The sequence below is a fragment of the Pteropus alecto genome, unplaced genomic scaffold, assembly GCF_000325575.1.
Source record: "Pteropus alecto unplaced genomic scaffold, ASM32557v1 scaffold75, whole genome shotgun sequence".
Classification (NCBI taxonomy): Eukaryota; Metazoa; Chordata; class Mammalia; order Chiroptera; family Pteropodidae; genus Pteropus; species Pteropus alecto.
In genome coordinates this window covers 17,156,838-17,173,148 of record NW_006440638.1, presented here as the reverse complement: position 1 = coordinate 17,173,148, position 16,311 = coordinate 17,156,838, and the positions used below count along the sequence as shown (strand labels likewise).

The window sequence follows — 16,311 nt, the reverse complement described above, 5'->3', positions numbered from 1 at the left end:
CCCCCACCCCCATGTGCCTGCTCCTGCTGCTGAAATGTCTAATGAGTGCCAGGTATGGTGCCGAATATTCTATACATGTGTCATTTAATCGGCAGAGCAAACCCGTGACTTGGGTATTATTATCTCTTTTTTAAGGATGGAGAAACAGGCCCAGGGAACTTAAGTAGTTTGCTCCCTGTGAACTGAAAGTTTGTATTTGGGGGCTTGGGAAAATAAATTACTTAACTTCTCTCCTTGCTGCAGTTTTGGGAGCTTTTTCTCTTCTCCATTATAAGGACTATCTATGTGAAGGAGTCTGAGGTCCCTCGATAAGAAATATTATATAAATTCAAAGCATAATTATTGATTGTACATTCTTTCATTAAACAAACAAAATATATGTTAATGCTAATTTCATTCCCATTTTCCGTTTTGCCATCCTTTGAGAAATAAGCCAATAAACTATTACACACTTAACTTTCTGGGGAAATGAATTTAAATGTTAATATAAATCCTTTTAGAAAAAAAACAAATTTTAACAAATAAGTATTTGAACAAGGAGGGTACTTAACCACGTTCAGAATGAGAAACGTTCAGTACCAGGCCCTTGGTGGCTGTTGAGATAAGCTCTCTAAATTTAATATTTTATAATAGACTCATACCTCTTTTGTTAGAAATGGAGAAACAGAATCATTTTCTTTTTCCCTTTATTGTAATATATTTAAATCTCTCCAATTTTATTTTGCTAATAGGCAGGGCAAAGTCTATCTATAAATGTATCCTGGTTTATCACAGGTAATCCCACATTCTAGCATTCATGTGTAGTACTTAACCTCAATTTAAATGTAAATTTTGGGCAACTTCAAGTGCTTTATCTGTGAACTTTGAGAGCTCTCTTCATTAATGAGGTCTGCACTAATTATAAGCAGTTTTGTAAGGTTTCCTTAAAACAATTGCAGAATTGACCCCCAAATGAACAAATTCGGAATTTATTTGTTTTCAAAAAATACTGGCACCCTTGTGCGAATTCCTAGCTCATGGCTCTACTTCCAAGGTGTAGGAGAGGAGGTGAGCAGGTGATCACAGGATGAAATATATCAAAGAAACCAATGAAAATAAAAATAAAAGTGAAATGGTTTTACCCTCACAGAAGACTTCTTTTCCTGATAGAAGAAAGCATACCCTCTTCTCATCTGATAACAATTTTACCACGAAATATTTTTGGCTTCCCTCTTTCTGGCGATTCAATTCAGGAATATATAATTTAGCAACAACTAATGAAAACAGCACCATCAAAATTCTCATGAAAGCAAAACAAAACAAAACAAAGCAAAACAAAAAAACCAAACCAAAAAAACTCCCCCACAAAAACAGTTTTCAAATACTCACAGGTACATCCACATATTTGGAAGCTGCCTTCACCTAAGGAGGAAAGAAGAGGATGGAAGTGAGACTCGTGTTTATGTTTCATTGTTCACAGCTCAATGCTGTATCAGTATCACAGTTAAAACAATATGCTGGCACATGGAGCTGACCAGGAAACATAGTAAGGTACTAAAAAATAAAATCTGTTTGTTATTTTTTTCCATAAGCCATAGTCACTGGCAGAGAGTGGGGTGGGATGGGGGGAGGGAGGGAGGGGGAGAGAGAGAGAGAGAGAGAGAGAGAGAGAGAGAGAGAGAGAGAGAGAGAGAGAGAGAGAGAGAGAGAGAGAGAGAGAGAGAGAGAGAGAGAGAGAGAGAGAGAGAGAGAGTGTTTCACTGACTGAGATTCTGTAACTGGTATAGGAGTTCTGCATTTTCCTCCCTCCCTTTAAAAGGGAGAAAAATGACTATAGCTAAACCCCAACTGATGAGTAGAGGACTCACTAGTGTAGAAAAGCAACTAAAGCAGGTGTTATTTCTTGTACCTTGCTTGGGTCTTTGTGTAATTTGGCTGCAGGTTAGTCCTAATTGAATTCTTTAGTTCTCAGTGTCAGTTAACTCTTCAAGAAGAGGGGATGTGGTAGGTGGGTCTCCTCAACTCAGAAGGAAATGGATGGCTGTAGGTGGGAGTTGGGAGGGTACCAGAGCCTTTCAAAATGATCCCAACAGTGCTGTTGTGTCTCTCAGGTTTAAATGCTAAAAAACCCAGAAGGGAAGTACAGGAAGTGGTTATGAAATTTCATTTCAGTTTTTGGGAAGGGAAGGCAGCAGAGTATAGTGTTTGGAAGCATGAAATTTAAGGTCAGACCTCAGTTCAAATCCTGGCTCTTCAACTTGCAAGCTGTATGACCTTGAGCAAGTTACTTCACATCTCTGTGCCTCAGTTGCATCATCCACGAAATGGAGATACTACTAGTGTCTAGTTCAGTGTGTCGTTGTAAGGGTGAATGCACACAAAGTCCTGGGATATAGTGAGCATGGAACAAATGGTAGCTAAGATGAGCAATTCATAAGCAAACCTGGATGGGCTCTGGGTGCTGTGTAAAGTCAATGAACAGCTGGGTTTGCAGAATAAAATCTATGGGAGAATGTCTGATATTCTGTGTTTCATTTTGACTCACATTTGGTCACACTTGTTCTTCTAGGCACAGGTAAGACCGAGGAGCTACATTTGGGGTCAGAAAGTGTTTCCAGTTTTATTGGCAACCCACAAAGACTGCAGTGCACACAAAGCAGCTAGGACGTCATTTCACAATTCAGGGAAGCTTATTCTTGCCTTTTGGTGGAGATCTTCATTGGGAACCACAACCTCTACTCACATATCTCCCAGGAAAGTATCCAGGGGGCATTTTTCCCTCTCGCCTCTTTCACAAAGCTACTTTTCAAAATATCAGTTCCCAAGGAAGAGAAGCCAACAAGCCGAAAGGGTGGGAGTGGAAAGCACCTAGGACTTAGAGTCATAAGTTCTGTAAGTGACAGAACCAGTTGACCGTAGGATAATCACTTCAATACCTTAGCCTTGGTTTCTAGATTTCTAGAACAGGGTGATAATACTGTACTTTGAAGGGTTGAGAACCTGGTCAAGCAAAAATAAAAAACATATGAGAAACTTTATAGGGCTGAACACACATTGGTTAATTACTGAGGGAGCAATGCATTCTATCTTCTGGAATCAACCGTCAGGGCTCAAGATGATTCCCAGATTCTTCAGTTACAAACTACCCTAGAAACCTCCACTTTTTCTTTGCAGCACTGATTGCCATTGCAAGTCAGTAATTTTTTGTGCAATGTCTGTCTCCCACCGAATGTCATGGCTGCTCACAGCTGTCTTTCCAGTGACTCACTTGGAACTTGGCTTAGAAGGGGCACTTAGGAAAAATTGATAGAAGGGAGGAAGGAGAGAAAGCTAGTGACCTGTTCTGACTTCAGGATGGTTGAAGAATAAGCAGAGGAATGTCTAGATTGAGAAGCCACCGAAAGCCACAGAGTTGTAAGACAGGTGGGTGAAATATACCACTCTGGGACATTAAAAGGATTTGAGAAAAGCATTCCAGCTTTTGCACAATTAACATTTTTATTAAATGATTTAAACCCCATTTCCTGTTCCAGAATTTCATCTGGGCAGGAAATTGACTTTCCTTTCTTTCAAATCTCCTCCATTTATGTCAAAGTCTAATACTTATAGGACGTTTTCCACTTTGCAAAGCACTTTTATATACAGTTTCTTCTTTAAGCCACCCTGAAAAATGGGAGCCATGAATCATTTCTATTTACAATTGAGAACACTAAAACCTATAGAATTTAAGAATTTATTTGCTAATGATCTCAGCCAGAAGACAGAGAAGCCAGGACCCATGAGCCCCAATTTTTCCTTTGGAACTCTTGGTCTCCTCATGAATGATAGCAAAGTATGAGGAATTCAAACATCAGTGGTCAGAGTATGTGCTGGCAAAATAATTCTCAGCTAGAAATTGATTCCTTTGCTCTGTAGAGTTGGTACTTGGCAGTTGGTAGGAGTTTTGCTACAGCTGAAATGATCAACCTTTAAACACGCCTACTCTCCATTTACCACTAACATGCAGTTCCAATCCAGAGAATGACACCAGTCAAATCCTGTTCCTTTCAAGGCAGTTTGAAAAGATAAAACAGCCTCTATGTCATGAATGAAAAACATCCACTCTCCTACATGTGTCTTCAGTTCGTCAGGCTCGTTGTTGTTTTTTTAAATCTGATAACTGCTGACTTGCATGTAGTCTAATTGATCTTCCTCGAAAAGATAAAACAGCCTCTATGTCATGAATGAAAAGCATCCACTCTCCTACATGTGCCTTCAGTTCGTCAGGCTCGTTGTTGTTTTTTAAATCTGATTACTGCTGACTTGCACGTAGTCTTATTGATCTTCCTTCCATCCCATAATAACAAGAAAAATAGTGCAGAGTAAATTGTGGTCCTATTATTATTTAGAAACTTGTGGTGTATCAGTTTTGGTTCTGGCCATTGAACTTTAAGAAGGAAGTTGATGATAAGGATACAGGGGAGTCTGGAAGTGTTGTCCATAAGGAGAGTGAAAGCAGAGGCATCTCGCTGGAAAAGGGCTGATAGCACAGAAAATGATAATCTTCATGTAGTTCATTAAGGAGCTTCAGTGCAGATGGATTGAACCTGTTCATGGTGGCTCTAGAGCAGCGGTCCCCAATCTTTTTGGCAACAGGGACTGGGGCTCCTATGAGAATCTAATGCCTGGTGATTTGAGGTGGACCTGAGGCGGTGATGCTAGTGCTGGGGAGTGGCAAGGGGGCGGGGGTTGGGGACCCCTGCTCCACAGCATAGAATCAGGACGAATGAGTAAAATCACAGGGCCCCAGAAGAAGGTGGAAACGGCTATCTCAGTCCAGCAAGGCACTGGCCACACATGCTGGTTGAAACCTCCTTGATAAGGTAGCTCCAGCAGAGGCTATGTAGGATGCTATGTGAGAGGTTACCTCTAGTTCCTGTTCTTTGATGCTAATCTCCTTAGGTGGTAGGAAGCTGTCATCGGTTCTGTTGTGTGTGTGTGTGTGTGTGTGTGTGTGTGTGTGTGTGTGTGTGTGTGTTTTATAGCAGACATGGTGAGATATAGCAGAGTGAATCAACTGGCAGAAGCAGGATCAGAACGCTGATCCCTGGAACAATTTCCTGCCAAATGCCAACAGTACTACCTTTAAGCATGTTTCTTTTAAGTATCTGTAGAAATATGTCTAAGTACAGAGGAAGGACCAGATCCTCCCATCCCACTAAGGCTTTGAAGTTGTTGTCAAGGGTGAGAAATTCAAGTGCACAGCAGGCACTGTCTCTAGATCAAATAAACAATAGAATTTACAATCTACACAAGACTATTTTCCCATTATACATAGATGTTTTGATGAATAAAATATAAATTTCTTGAAAAGTATTACCTATTTTATAAAATTCTTTTATTATATATTTTTCCCAGCAATGGTTCCCAAAAGTGTGTGTGTGATTTTCTTTCTTTTTTTAAAACTTTAAAAAGAAATCTTCCTAGTGAAGTGAGGATGGGTTCAAGACTGGCTGAGTTAAAACTCTGGTTTTGCTATTTTCTAGCTTGGTTACTTAACTTCTCTGAGCCTTCTCTGCAAATGGGACAATAATAATGCTGCTCAAAGGGATGCTGTGTGAACTGAGTGAGGTAATCCAGCTGAGTGTGTAGAACAGTGCTGGGTACATGGTAAAACGTACCTGTTATTATCGTGATTACTGGAAATACTGGCTTATCGGTGCAGATAAAGCACATGCTCCTAGTCCTGGTGGCAGTGGCGATAGTCAGTTTCACTCCCCCTGCGCCGCCACCACCTCTAGACCATATTTTAGGCGACTTCTTGCCATAAAAAAAAAAGGATGCTGGAAACTTCCCAGGTTAACAGCAGGTGGATTTTCAGTCTGGCATACTCTCTGCCAATTCTGAGAACATCCTATGCCCTGTAGAACTTGTCCTTGAAATGCTGAGGCAGACACCAAAGACCTCTGTTGCCTACCTCAGGATGGCTGAGCTTAGACTGAGCTGAGGAGGCAGTTCCCCAGGCCAGTGCTCTGTGATATTCAATGACACATACCCAGTGCTCTCTGGGATCAAGCCACGTGACCTGGGCACAGGAGATTAGGGTGAGGGAGAGGGGTTTGCTCCAGACACCTGGTTTAGCACCCTAAGAAGGCACTCAGCTCCTTTCAAAGGAGAGGCAAGAACTGTGATTTCATTTCCTGAGACCCCTGCTTTCTCACATCCCCTCTGGTGGAACAAAGAATATCTCTTCCCTGGCAGTATCCATGAGCCACCCGCCCCAGTCTCCCAGATAGAACCAGTTCTGGGAAAAGAGTTTAGAAAAGGAGACAAATAAGGAGAACCTGTGGGGACCAAGGATGAAGGTAAGGAGACAAGCTGTTTCCACATCCTTGAAGCAGAGCATTTATTGTGTATAAGGTACCACATTAGGATCTGTAGATGAAGGCGTTTGCTCCACGATTCCTGGCCTCTTTCAGAGATAATCTCTAACTGCGGTCTTTCCAAACACTCAGAATGAGTCATATTCATCCGAAAGCTGAAAACTATAAGTAACACTTCTTGAGTGCTTATGATTTGCCAGGTGATGAGTTAGGAATGTTGCATTTGTTATGCTTAATCTTCACATCAACCTTTTGAGGAGAGAGTTGTCCTATTAACATTCCCGTTTTACAGCTGAAGAAACTGAGGCTAAGAGTGATGAAGCAACTTGGCTTAATAATGTTACACAGCTAATAAGTTACAGCTTTGGATCTCCCATCCCCTAAGGTGCCCACTATTAAATCAAAAAAAAAAGAAAAAAGACCACTATCAAAACAATTTTATTGACCAGTCATATTTCATGTGTGTGTGTGTGTGTGGACACAACCTAAAACGGCTTCTCCAGGAAAAATGTATGAGGGATTTGAATAATTATCTGTGCTGACTCAGTCAGGGCAGAAGGTCCAAAACAGTTTCTCTGGCCTGAATGTCCCAGCTAATTACCTCGACCCTCCACCCGACTTAGCGTATGTAGACAGGCTTAATGGTTTCTCTATTGAGCCCTTCCATTATTTTTCAGGTGCCCAAGGTAATCTTTTCATTGAACACTCACCATTCCGGGATTTTCACAACGCTGATGACTAAGGGATTTTCTTCTACCCGGTCCTAATAAGGGAACCTGAGTTAATCATTGTGAAGCTTTGATAGGGAGCACGGCAGGGGCTTAAACCACTTCTCTTGCTTCATTAGGGGAAAAAGCAACCCAGGTGCAGACTATGAGGACCTCAGGGTTTGATACTATTAAATCAATGCACAGACAAAAAAAAAAGTGGATTAAGCCCTTTTTGCAAACAGAAATCTGGTGGGTAAGACTCAAAGATGGAAGAAAAAAGAAGTCTGAACAGATACCACTGCATTAGTGACTGCCTGAGCTCTCCTTTCTCCCCATGGCCTCTTAAAAAAAATCAACCAAGGAAACAATTTATTCTCTGCACGAGCTGACTCCACCTCTGCCTGTTTGACTTCACAAGAGCTCTGAGCTGATTTCTCTGCTTTTGCCTAGAAACTGCCGACCACACCACCATCTCGAGAGGCTAACAAAATGGACTTCGACGTTCGGCTTTTGAAATTTCTGCTGCCAGAATAATGATGTTATTTTGCCCCGTTCTCCACTTTCCTAACCTATAGATCTGGATTTTTCCTTCATTTTTTGAGAGTGAGGCAGTTAGGATGTAAAAATATTAGTGCTACTGCCATCCATATAATAATTTTATCTCTATTAGTTGAATTTTATTGTCTATCATCATCCTCATGTCTAGAATGTAGGCTTTATGAGGAATAAGAACTCTCTCCTCAGTGTCTGCACTGCCTGGTATATAAGAGGGGCTCAGTAAAAATAACTCTTTACTAGTGCCCAGGGTACAGATTCCCAGTGTTTTTTTGAAGTTGATTTTTAAGTTTAACTCTCTTAAAGGGATAATTTAAAAAGTGCAGTCAGGCACTATAAATTCAAAGGATATATTTGTTGCCTCTATGAGAAGAGCTTAAAGCATCTCTCTTTTCTTTCCACTCCGGGCAGTGCTACAGTGCAGAAGTAAGAGCTTGGGGTCAGGATTCAGATGCCTGGGTTGGCATGCGGTTCCGTCACTCACCAGCTGTGGGCCAGGTAATTAACCTCTTTAACCATCAGCTTCTTTCTTGGAAAATAGAAATAATGACAATAATACCGCCTCATATGGTGGGTATAAATTATTAATTTAAAAAGTCAGATTTCTTAGATGCTTAGCACGTGTAGGACACTATTCTAAGCATTCGACCTCTATTCATTTAGTGCATGCAAAGGATTAAACAAGTTCCTATATGTAAAAACCTTTGCAAAGGGCCTAGCACACAGCATGTGTTCAAAAAGTGTTGGCTATTATTTTTGCATTCTCTTTTCCTTTCATTTCCAAAGAGACTGGTTTGATTGGTCAGGTTCCAGGGTACAGACTGGGCTGTGTTCGCTAGTGGGTGGGGTCAGTCAACCTTAAATATCTGCACACAAGTATGATGCTTCTTTTTCACGGTTACAATGCTTCAGGTAAGAGCGTGCGACTTACCTGCAGTAAGAGGCCTGGTGGTCTAACTCAGCTCTTCTTTTATGGCCCTGTGCAAGGTTATGATTTAGATTGACTTTCGTTCTATACCTCTCTGGCTCCTCAGGCCTAACTTCTTAGAAATAGATCCCTGGAGACCAACATGGCTTCTCTGCATTGAAGTGTGGACCCAAATGCCAGTTCACAACCTGGTAGCTTTTTTCCAAAGATGCTTGCCATCAATTATTTTGCTACTTGTGTGAGCATGCCACTCTCTCATTGAGAAGTGAAGTCTATTCCTCCATCCCCCTTGAGTCTGGGCTGACCTGTGACTGCTTTTACCAACAGAATATGCTGGGGGGTGGGTGGCGGAGGGGGACGACTCCATGCCAGTTCTGAGCCTAGTCTTAGGGCTGGCAGCTTCCATTTCCTCACTCTTGAAAGCCAGCTGCCATGTAAGTGCAACTGAGCTGGGACTACCATGTTGCGAGAAGCCAAGCCGTGTGGAGAAGATCGGCAGGATGAGACCCCGTATGGGGAAAAAGAAGCCACATGGAGACACATCAAGGTATCAACAGTCAGCCCCAGCCCAGTTCAGGCTCTCGCTGGATGCATCCAAGTGAGTGACCTCAGTCAGTGCCACATGGTACCAAAGAATCTTCTAGCAAAGGTCTTCCTAAATTCCTAACTCACAAAATTGTGAGCAGTATAGCAGGACTGTTTTAAGCCACTAATTTTGCCATAGTGTGTTATGCAGCAGTAGGTAACCAAGACATTCAAGAAGGTGTTACTGTTATATTTCCCCAACTTTATCCATTGCATGTATTTCTTTGGAGGACACTGTGAGGAGGCCACAGATGGTCTAGGGCAGGATTTGGTCATTCCTGAGTTTCCTGGCTATAAAGACATTAATAAGCAACCTGATTTTCACTTAACGACATTTATTGAGCACATATGAAGCACTGAGCTAAGTACCTCAGCGGTCCCTAACCTTTTCGGCACCAGGGACCGATGCTCCTATGAGAATCTAATGCCTGATGATCTGAGGTGGAGCTGAGGCGGTGATGCTAGGAGCAGCTGCAAATACAGATGAAGCTTTGCTAGCTCACCTGCTGCTCATCTCCTGCTGTGTGGCCTGGTTCCTAACAGGTGGATTGGGGACACCTGAAGTACTTTGTCTATAATTAACTCAATTAACTATCATTGTAGACCATTAGAAGTCTCATTTCACCATCTCTGATTCACAGATGAGGATGTTGAGCCTCAGAGAGGTTAAGCAACTCTCAAGAGGTGAACCAGTAAGTGGTAGAGCTGGAATACAAGCCCAGGTCTGGTTACAAGGTGCAGAGTCCTTTTACTGCATCAAGTTGTTGATATTCTGAAAATGACGTGTCATTCTAAATCTATTTCTTTCCTACCAACCGCCTGGGATCTAGGAGAAGGGGAGCCTACTTTGTGGGACGTATAGGGGCTTTGGGTCAGACATATCTTGGTTTTAATTATGCTCCATCACTTACTAGTTGAATGAGCTTGAGAAAATTATTTACCGTCCCACAGCTTCTAATATCACTTTCAAAATGAGGATAGCAACAGTATCTTCTTCAGAGTATTCTTGTGAGGCCGAACAGGTTGATATTATATAAAGTGCTCAACGCAATGCCTGGTACACAGTAAGAGCTCAAGAAGCATTAGCTAATATTATTACTAGTGTTTAGTTCACTTGTGGTTAGCTGGAAGTTGACAAATGTGTTCCCATCTATAGTTAATAGACCAGAATAAGAGTGGGCCAACTATGGCCCTTGGGACCAAATCTAACCTCTTGCTTGTGTTTGAATGGCCCACGAGCTAAGAATGGCTTTTGCATTTTTAAATGGTTGAAAGAAAATCAAAAGAAGAATAATATTTTCTGACATGTGAAAATGACAGAATATTGACATTTCAGTGTCCATAAATAAAGTTTTACTGGAACATGGCCACATCCATTTATTTACATCTTGTGTACAGTTGCTTTCAAGTTATGGGGGCAGAGGTTGAGTAGCTGTGACAGGGACCATATAGCTTGTAAAGTCAAATATTTACTCACTGGTCCTTTCAGACTTCTGGACTAGAACATGACTTAAATGGGAGACAGTGAGGTGGCAGAAGAATCACAAAATATAAATTTCTAATCCTTATTTGACCATCACCTAGTTTACTGACCTCTGCCTAACTGTTGGCCTCATGTTCTTATCTATTATACTAGGGTGCCAGGCTAATTGTTTTCTCCAGATTTCTTCCGGAATTAAAAAAAAAAAAGTCTGTGACTATTGGCTGGTGCACGAGGCAGGTTCTAGTTAGAATGTGGGATAGGAAACACTTCCCACACCTTGGAAAGGTTATAAATACACTAGCGATAAAATAAAAGGCTATTACTATTTTAGTATTAATGAGAGATCTGGAAATGAGGCTCTAGGAAAAAAAAAACTGTAGTAACAGGGAAAAGGAAAAAAAAACATTAGAGATAAATAAAGACCATTCACACAGGTACCAGACAATGTAGCCTGGTCCAGTGGGTAGGTAGACTTGGCAAAGAGATAAAAGGATTACAATAGGCAGCATATGTTGAGTATTTACTCTATGCCAGGCACTGTTTTTAGTGTTTCTCATGTACCACCTCATTTCATATTCCCCAGCGCCCTTTACTTGTAGCCTCCTCATCTGTAACTCTTTGGGATGTTGAAAAGATTAATGGAGATGATATACAGAAAGGGGCATAATGAAAGAACATGGCAAACCCTCAGTGCCTGCTAGCTGCTATACCACTCTGGTTGGGATTACTAGGCCAAAGGAACAGGCTTTCTGTGATTGGGCGGTACACTCCTCTGCTGATTTGCCCATATCCTCACTCAGCCACCAGTTTCATGCTCTCCTTTTGTGGCAGAAATGAAACGGGCAGGGTTTACATCTAAGTGCATGTAGCCCCTGCGATAAGCATCGCTCTGTCCAATAACTTGAAAGGAGCAGTGACCACATCACCGATAAACAGTATCTAAAAAAGTATGTGAGAATTTCTAATGGCGGTTAGAGGCAGTATAGGGAAGTGGGGTCTAGAGTTGGATCACATGGGGCCAAAATTTCTAGCTCTAGCATTTAGGAGACAACTTATTTAACTTTTCCATGCCTCACTTTCTTCATCTACTAAGTGGGGGTAATAGTACTCATCAGAAAATTGTTAGGTTGTTAACTGAGTTCCTACAACTGTTTCTAGGGCATGGTAAGAATTATGTGTCAGTTACTACTGCCATTTCTTCTGGAAAATCAGGCTGTTCTATATAATCGGACTTGTATATTAAGCTTAGTCTCACTCTGCATGATCCAACAGCTACATGTGGTGATTTAAATTTATGAATTAAGACAAAATACAGTTAAAAATGCAACTTTTTAGTGGTACTAGCCACATTTCAAGCACTCACGAACCACATGTTGCTAGTGGCTATTATATTGGATAGCTCAAGTATAGGATATTTCCATCACTGCAGAAAGGTCTATTGGACAGTGCTGGTCTAGACTTAGGAGACATTCATAAATATAGGTTGTTACATTTTTAAATGATAAAAATGAAGAGATTGTCATTCCATTCCCACGTTAGAACAAGAGATCAATTGGAGGGTCAAGCAGGGTAAGGAAAAGGGCATGGGTGTCCATAGCCTCATTTGTGGATAAAACAAGAACTAAAGGTGGATGGATATAATTTAAAGTTATAGGAGTGCCAAGAAGAGCAATATACATAATGGAACAATGTTACAACTGTAACAGGAGGAGGGAGGAAGAGAAGTGGAAGATGGTTAAGTGGGCTAAAGCTCTAACTATTACAGTAGGAGGTAAATCTCTATCTATATCGATAAATTTAAGAATAGTAGATAAACAAAAAAATTGTTTCAAAGGGTCCCTTCTGGGGTAAGAAATTGAGGGTGGAAATGGGCAGGACAGAAAAATGATGCTTTTAAAACAATTGTTATTACGAGTGTTTCTGTACTATTTTATCTTTTAACCACCTATATGTATTTTCTTTATGAAAAATTATTGAAAAAAGAACAAAACAAGTATTAGAATTTTTAACATTCTAGTAGAGAAAGGAATTTTGCAGGAAGAGTGTATCTTTTCCATGGTTATTTCTTGACTGAAATTAGGATTCTGCGATATGTCCTCTACAAAGGCATAAGCAAAACCTAGCAAAAATCTCCCTCAACACATAATCTGGATGCTCTAAGTGCATCTTGGGAGGAAGAATAAATTGCAAGTGCCAACTGAGGGACCGACTGCTTGGGGGAGACAGAATGTGCCAGTGGGTGGATGTACTGGGACTGTGTGTGCGGGTGAGCCTGAGCAAACCTCAGTGGCTCCTGCTTGGGGCCAAGTGACAATTACAACGAAAGCCCCTTCCAACACTTTCTGAAGACTGGAGAAAAACACAACCCTTGAAGTATATCTGGAATCATAGACAACATGAAGAATTCTCAGAGCTCTGTCACTGGAGGGGCTGAGATGTCCTCATTGCTTGCCAAAGATCAATGGCATTTCCGGCCAACTGTGAAGTGCTATGCCCACGTAAGCACCATGTAGATGTTACATAGATGCCCAGCTTTTATCACTTTCCTTTTTAGGAGAGCCAGAGTTTATAAATCCTGTTTTTACAGATGTGGGAATTGTGACATCAAAAATCTTTTATGGGTAGCTCGCCAGATGGCCGTTGCTTAGAAAAATGATCACTGGCTTTAAAAATTTGATTCATATTTGAAAGAAGAGAGTTAAGCATTAAAATGTTTTAAAATAAGCTTCCCCTAAGTTGCCAGTGTTAAATGGAACGAGCATTAAAAAAAATTTCAGGTAATAGAAAGAGAATTTGGATTCCAAGTCTGGATGCTCACTCTTACTCTCTCAGCTATTGGCCATGTGACTTTAGGAAAAGCAATTGTTTTGCTTTCTCATAGACAACATAAAAATACTTGATATATAGTCACATAAAAATATGGATGCATTTGCCAATGATTGAATGCCTGACTTACACTGCCTTATTCAATTCTTGTAAGAACCTGTCATCTCATTTTACAAACAAATTGTGGCTCAGAGAGGTTAAGTTGTTTTCCCCAGAGAACACAGTTAAGAAGTGGTAGAGCAGGATCTGAACCCTAGTGGGTCTGACTTTAAAGGATCCACTACTGTATTATGCTGCCTCCTATACTGCCCTACCTTTTTCACAAGATAATTTACCAAAGTCTGAAGATAAAATCCAAATGATGACTGTGAAGGTATTTTGAAAACAAAAAGTATATTATGATGATATATACTTATTACCATGAATAAGACCTCACATATAATAATCAATGAAATGATCATAGGTATTCTAAAAAGACCACTGAGGGCCACTGTAGAGCTTCAGAGGGGCTGAGGGGAGGTGGGAGAGAGCCTAGGCTTTCCTGGAAAGTGTCCTTAGGCAAGAACACGAAAACCGTGAGTTGCAGAGCTGCTGGTTGATTGCATGGCTTCTGTGCATGTTCATAAATATTGATTGTGATTAAACTATTATCATAGTAATGAGGGTAATAATGCCTCCTACAGCCCTTCCCACCACACTACTCAAAGTCCCTACCTTTCATTAAACAAAGAGCTGCTGGCACTGCTGGGGAGTTGGGCAAGAGGCAGGGAAATGATCTCTATTAAGCAAAAGCATTCTGTTCCATGCACCGATTAGGAGCTGCAGGCTCATTAACGAGGAGAATTGTTCACATCTCCCGTTGCTCAGGGTACTGTGCTCTGAGACTGAGTCCAGGAAGTGTATGTTCTCATCTCTCTTCCCCCCTGGGGCTTCCGAACAGATGCCCGATTGAAGTAGACCTGTTTTTCTTTCCAGTTTCCCTCATTTCTGTCCCAACTTCTTATTCCCAGAGAGGATTTCTGCAAGGCTCATGGACTCCTTCAGACTCACCCTTTTAATGTTGCTAAGACTTAACAATGGTTGCACGTTTTGCCTGGCATAAGGCTAAGCAATTTTTAAGTAATTAACCCTCACAGTGATGGACAAGGTGATCATTGTCATTTACAGGTGAGGAAACTGAGGCTCAGAGAGGTTTAACAACGTCCTAAAAGACCCACAGCTGGTGGCATAATGGAGCTGGCATGTAAACACGGTCCCTTGGACACCAGGGTTTCCCCTTTTAACAACACTACTGCTTTTCCATTTGTCTGCATGGCACACATTCATTTTAGAAGAAACTCAGACGTACAAATTGGAACGTTTTAAGTTTTAAAAATCTCTAAGCAAGCACAAAGACTTATTTAAATTTGATGATAAGTGGAGGCTTCTTCCCACCTCTGGCATTTTCAGGTTTTGCTTTGCCTTTTAAACAGCTCTCAATACCAAGAAGCCCAATAGAACAAAAGCTCCAGGAGGCCAAGGGCTATGTTTACTTGTGTCCCTGGTTTCTGCATGGCCTTGGTGCTGGGCAATGAGGGCTGTGTTTTCATTACTGAATAGCGATATTTCTGCGTGAAGGATCACCTGTCACTCCCGATGCCTCACCCTTCTCAGCCTGAACTTGAGGGTATAGATTGTTTACATCTCTGCTGTCAGCAGCAACTTGTCCATCATAGTCAACTTAGATCTGCTACACAGTGGAAAGGTTTTTTTCTCTCCCCACTAACCCCCGCCTTCATCTCAGACAAAGAGAGGGGGAAACAAACAAATGGATGAGAAAACAGGTCTAGATTCTGTGACCAAATGAGCTGTTCAAGTCATTTTTCTCCCCCTGTCTCAGTTTATACAACTGCAAACTGGGTCGTTTAGAATGTATTGCAACTTTCCAAACTTCTGGCATCAATGCTGCCTTTTTGATTTTGGCTATTGCCCATATGCCATCTATATTACATTTATTTACTTAATATTCTTTAAATTGGCTCACTTTTTAAACACTTAATTATAAAAGGAAACTTTATATCACTACCATAAATGGAAATCAACATTACTCTTAATAAGAGAAGGTGAAAATAAATATAATATACATAAAATAATTACATTCTAGGTAGACATGGCTGCCTCCTGAGGGTGCTGAGCCTGGGGGCCTGCGCGCGCTCTCGCTCTCTCTCTCTCTCTCTCTCTCTCTCTCTCTCTCTCTCTCTGTTACACATGAAGATCTTAAATTTTAGAGAAGTGTAAGAGATAAGCACTCAATGGAACCTTTCTGCTTGATATAAGGATAAGAAAGAATATGAAAAAGAGAATAACTGTACAATGTGATTAGTGTTATTTAATGCTGTGCTGTAGTATCTGACAGCTTCTTAGGTACCGTGTAGCACATACCCTATGCTTGGAAAATACTCAGTGATATACTAATACAAAGGCTATGGAGAAGCAGAAAGAAGGAGAGAAGAAGAAACCAGCGCCCTGGTTGGTAGCCTTTAACGATTTCAGTGGTGCAAATTCCTCTACCATGGTCAGTTTTAAGCTACCAATGTGATATCACTAAATGAGGAGATGGGAAGAGATGCAGAGAATTGGCTTTCAGTAGCAGATAGAAACTGAGCCCATCACTGGAAACACTGAACCAGAAAATCTCAAAAGTTCCTTCTGCTGTATGCACTCTAGGTAGTAACTTCCAGATAACAAAGATAAAGTCTTTTTAAAAATCTTTTCATATTTACAACTCTAGCTCAGTAATGTACATATAGCAGTTATTTAAATTAGTGGCTGAATAACTGATTCTAATACTCAGAGACATAACCACGGTAATAACAATATCTAACAAGTAGTGAATGCTTACTC

The 16,311-nt window shown here is 41.0% G+C and overlaps 1 protein-coding gene across 4 annotated transcripts in view; it reads right to left on the bottom strand.

Moving 5' to 3' along the window:
• The window catches only part of CADPS (calcium dependent secretion activator), a 456,128-nt gene that overhangs the window by 43,490 nt on the left and 396,327 nt on the right, over nucleotides 1-16,311 (bottom strand). For all 4 annotated transcript variants that reach the window (XM_025050754.1, XM_025050752.1, XM_025050751.1 and 1 more), the window contains one exon: nucleotides 1,369-1,401. In XM_025050754.1, the coding sequence (XP_024906522.1) occupies nucleotides 1,369-1,401 (33 nt within the window). The remainder of the gene's footprint in view (nucleotides 1-1,368; nucleotides 1,402-16,311) is intronic.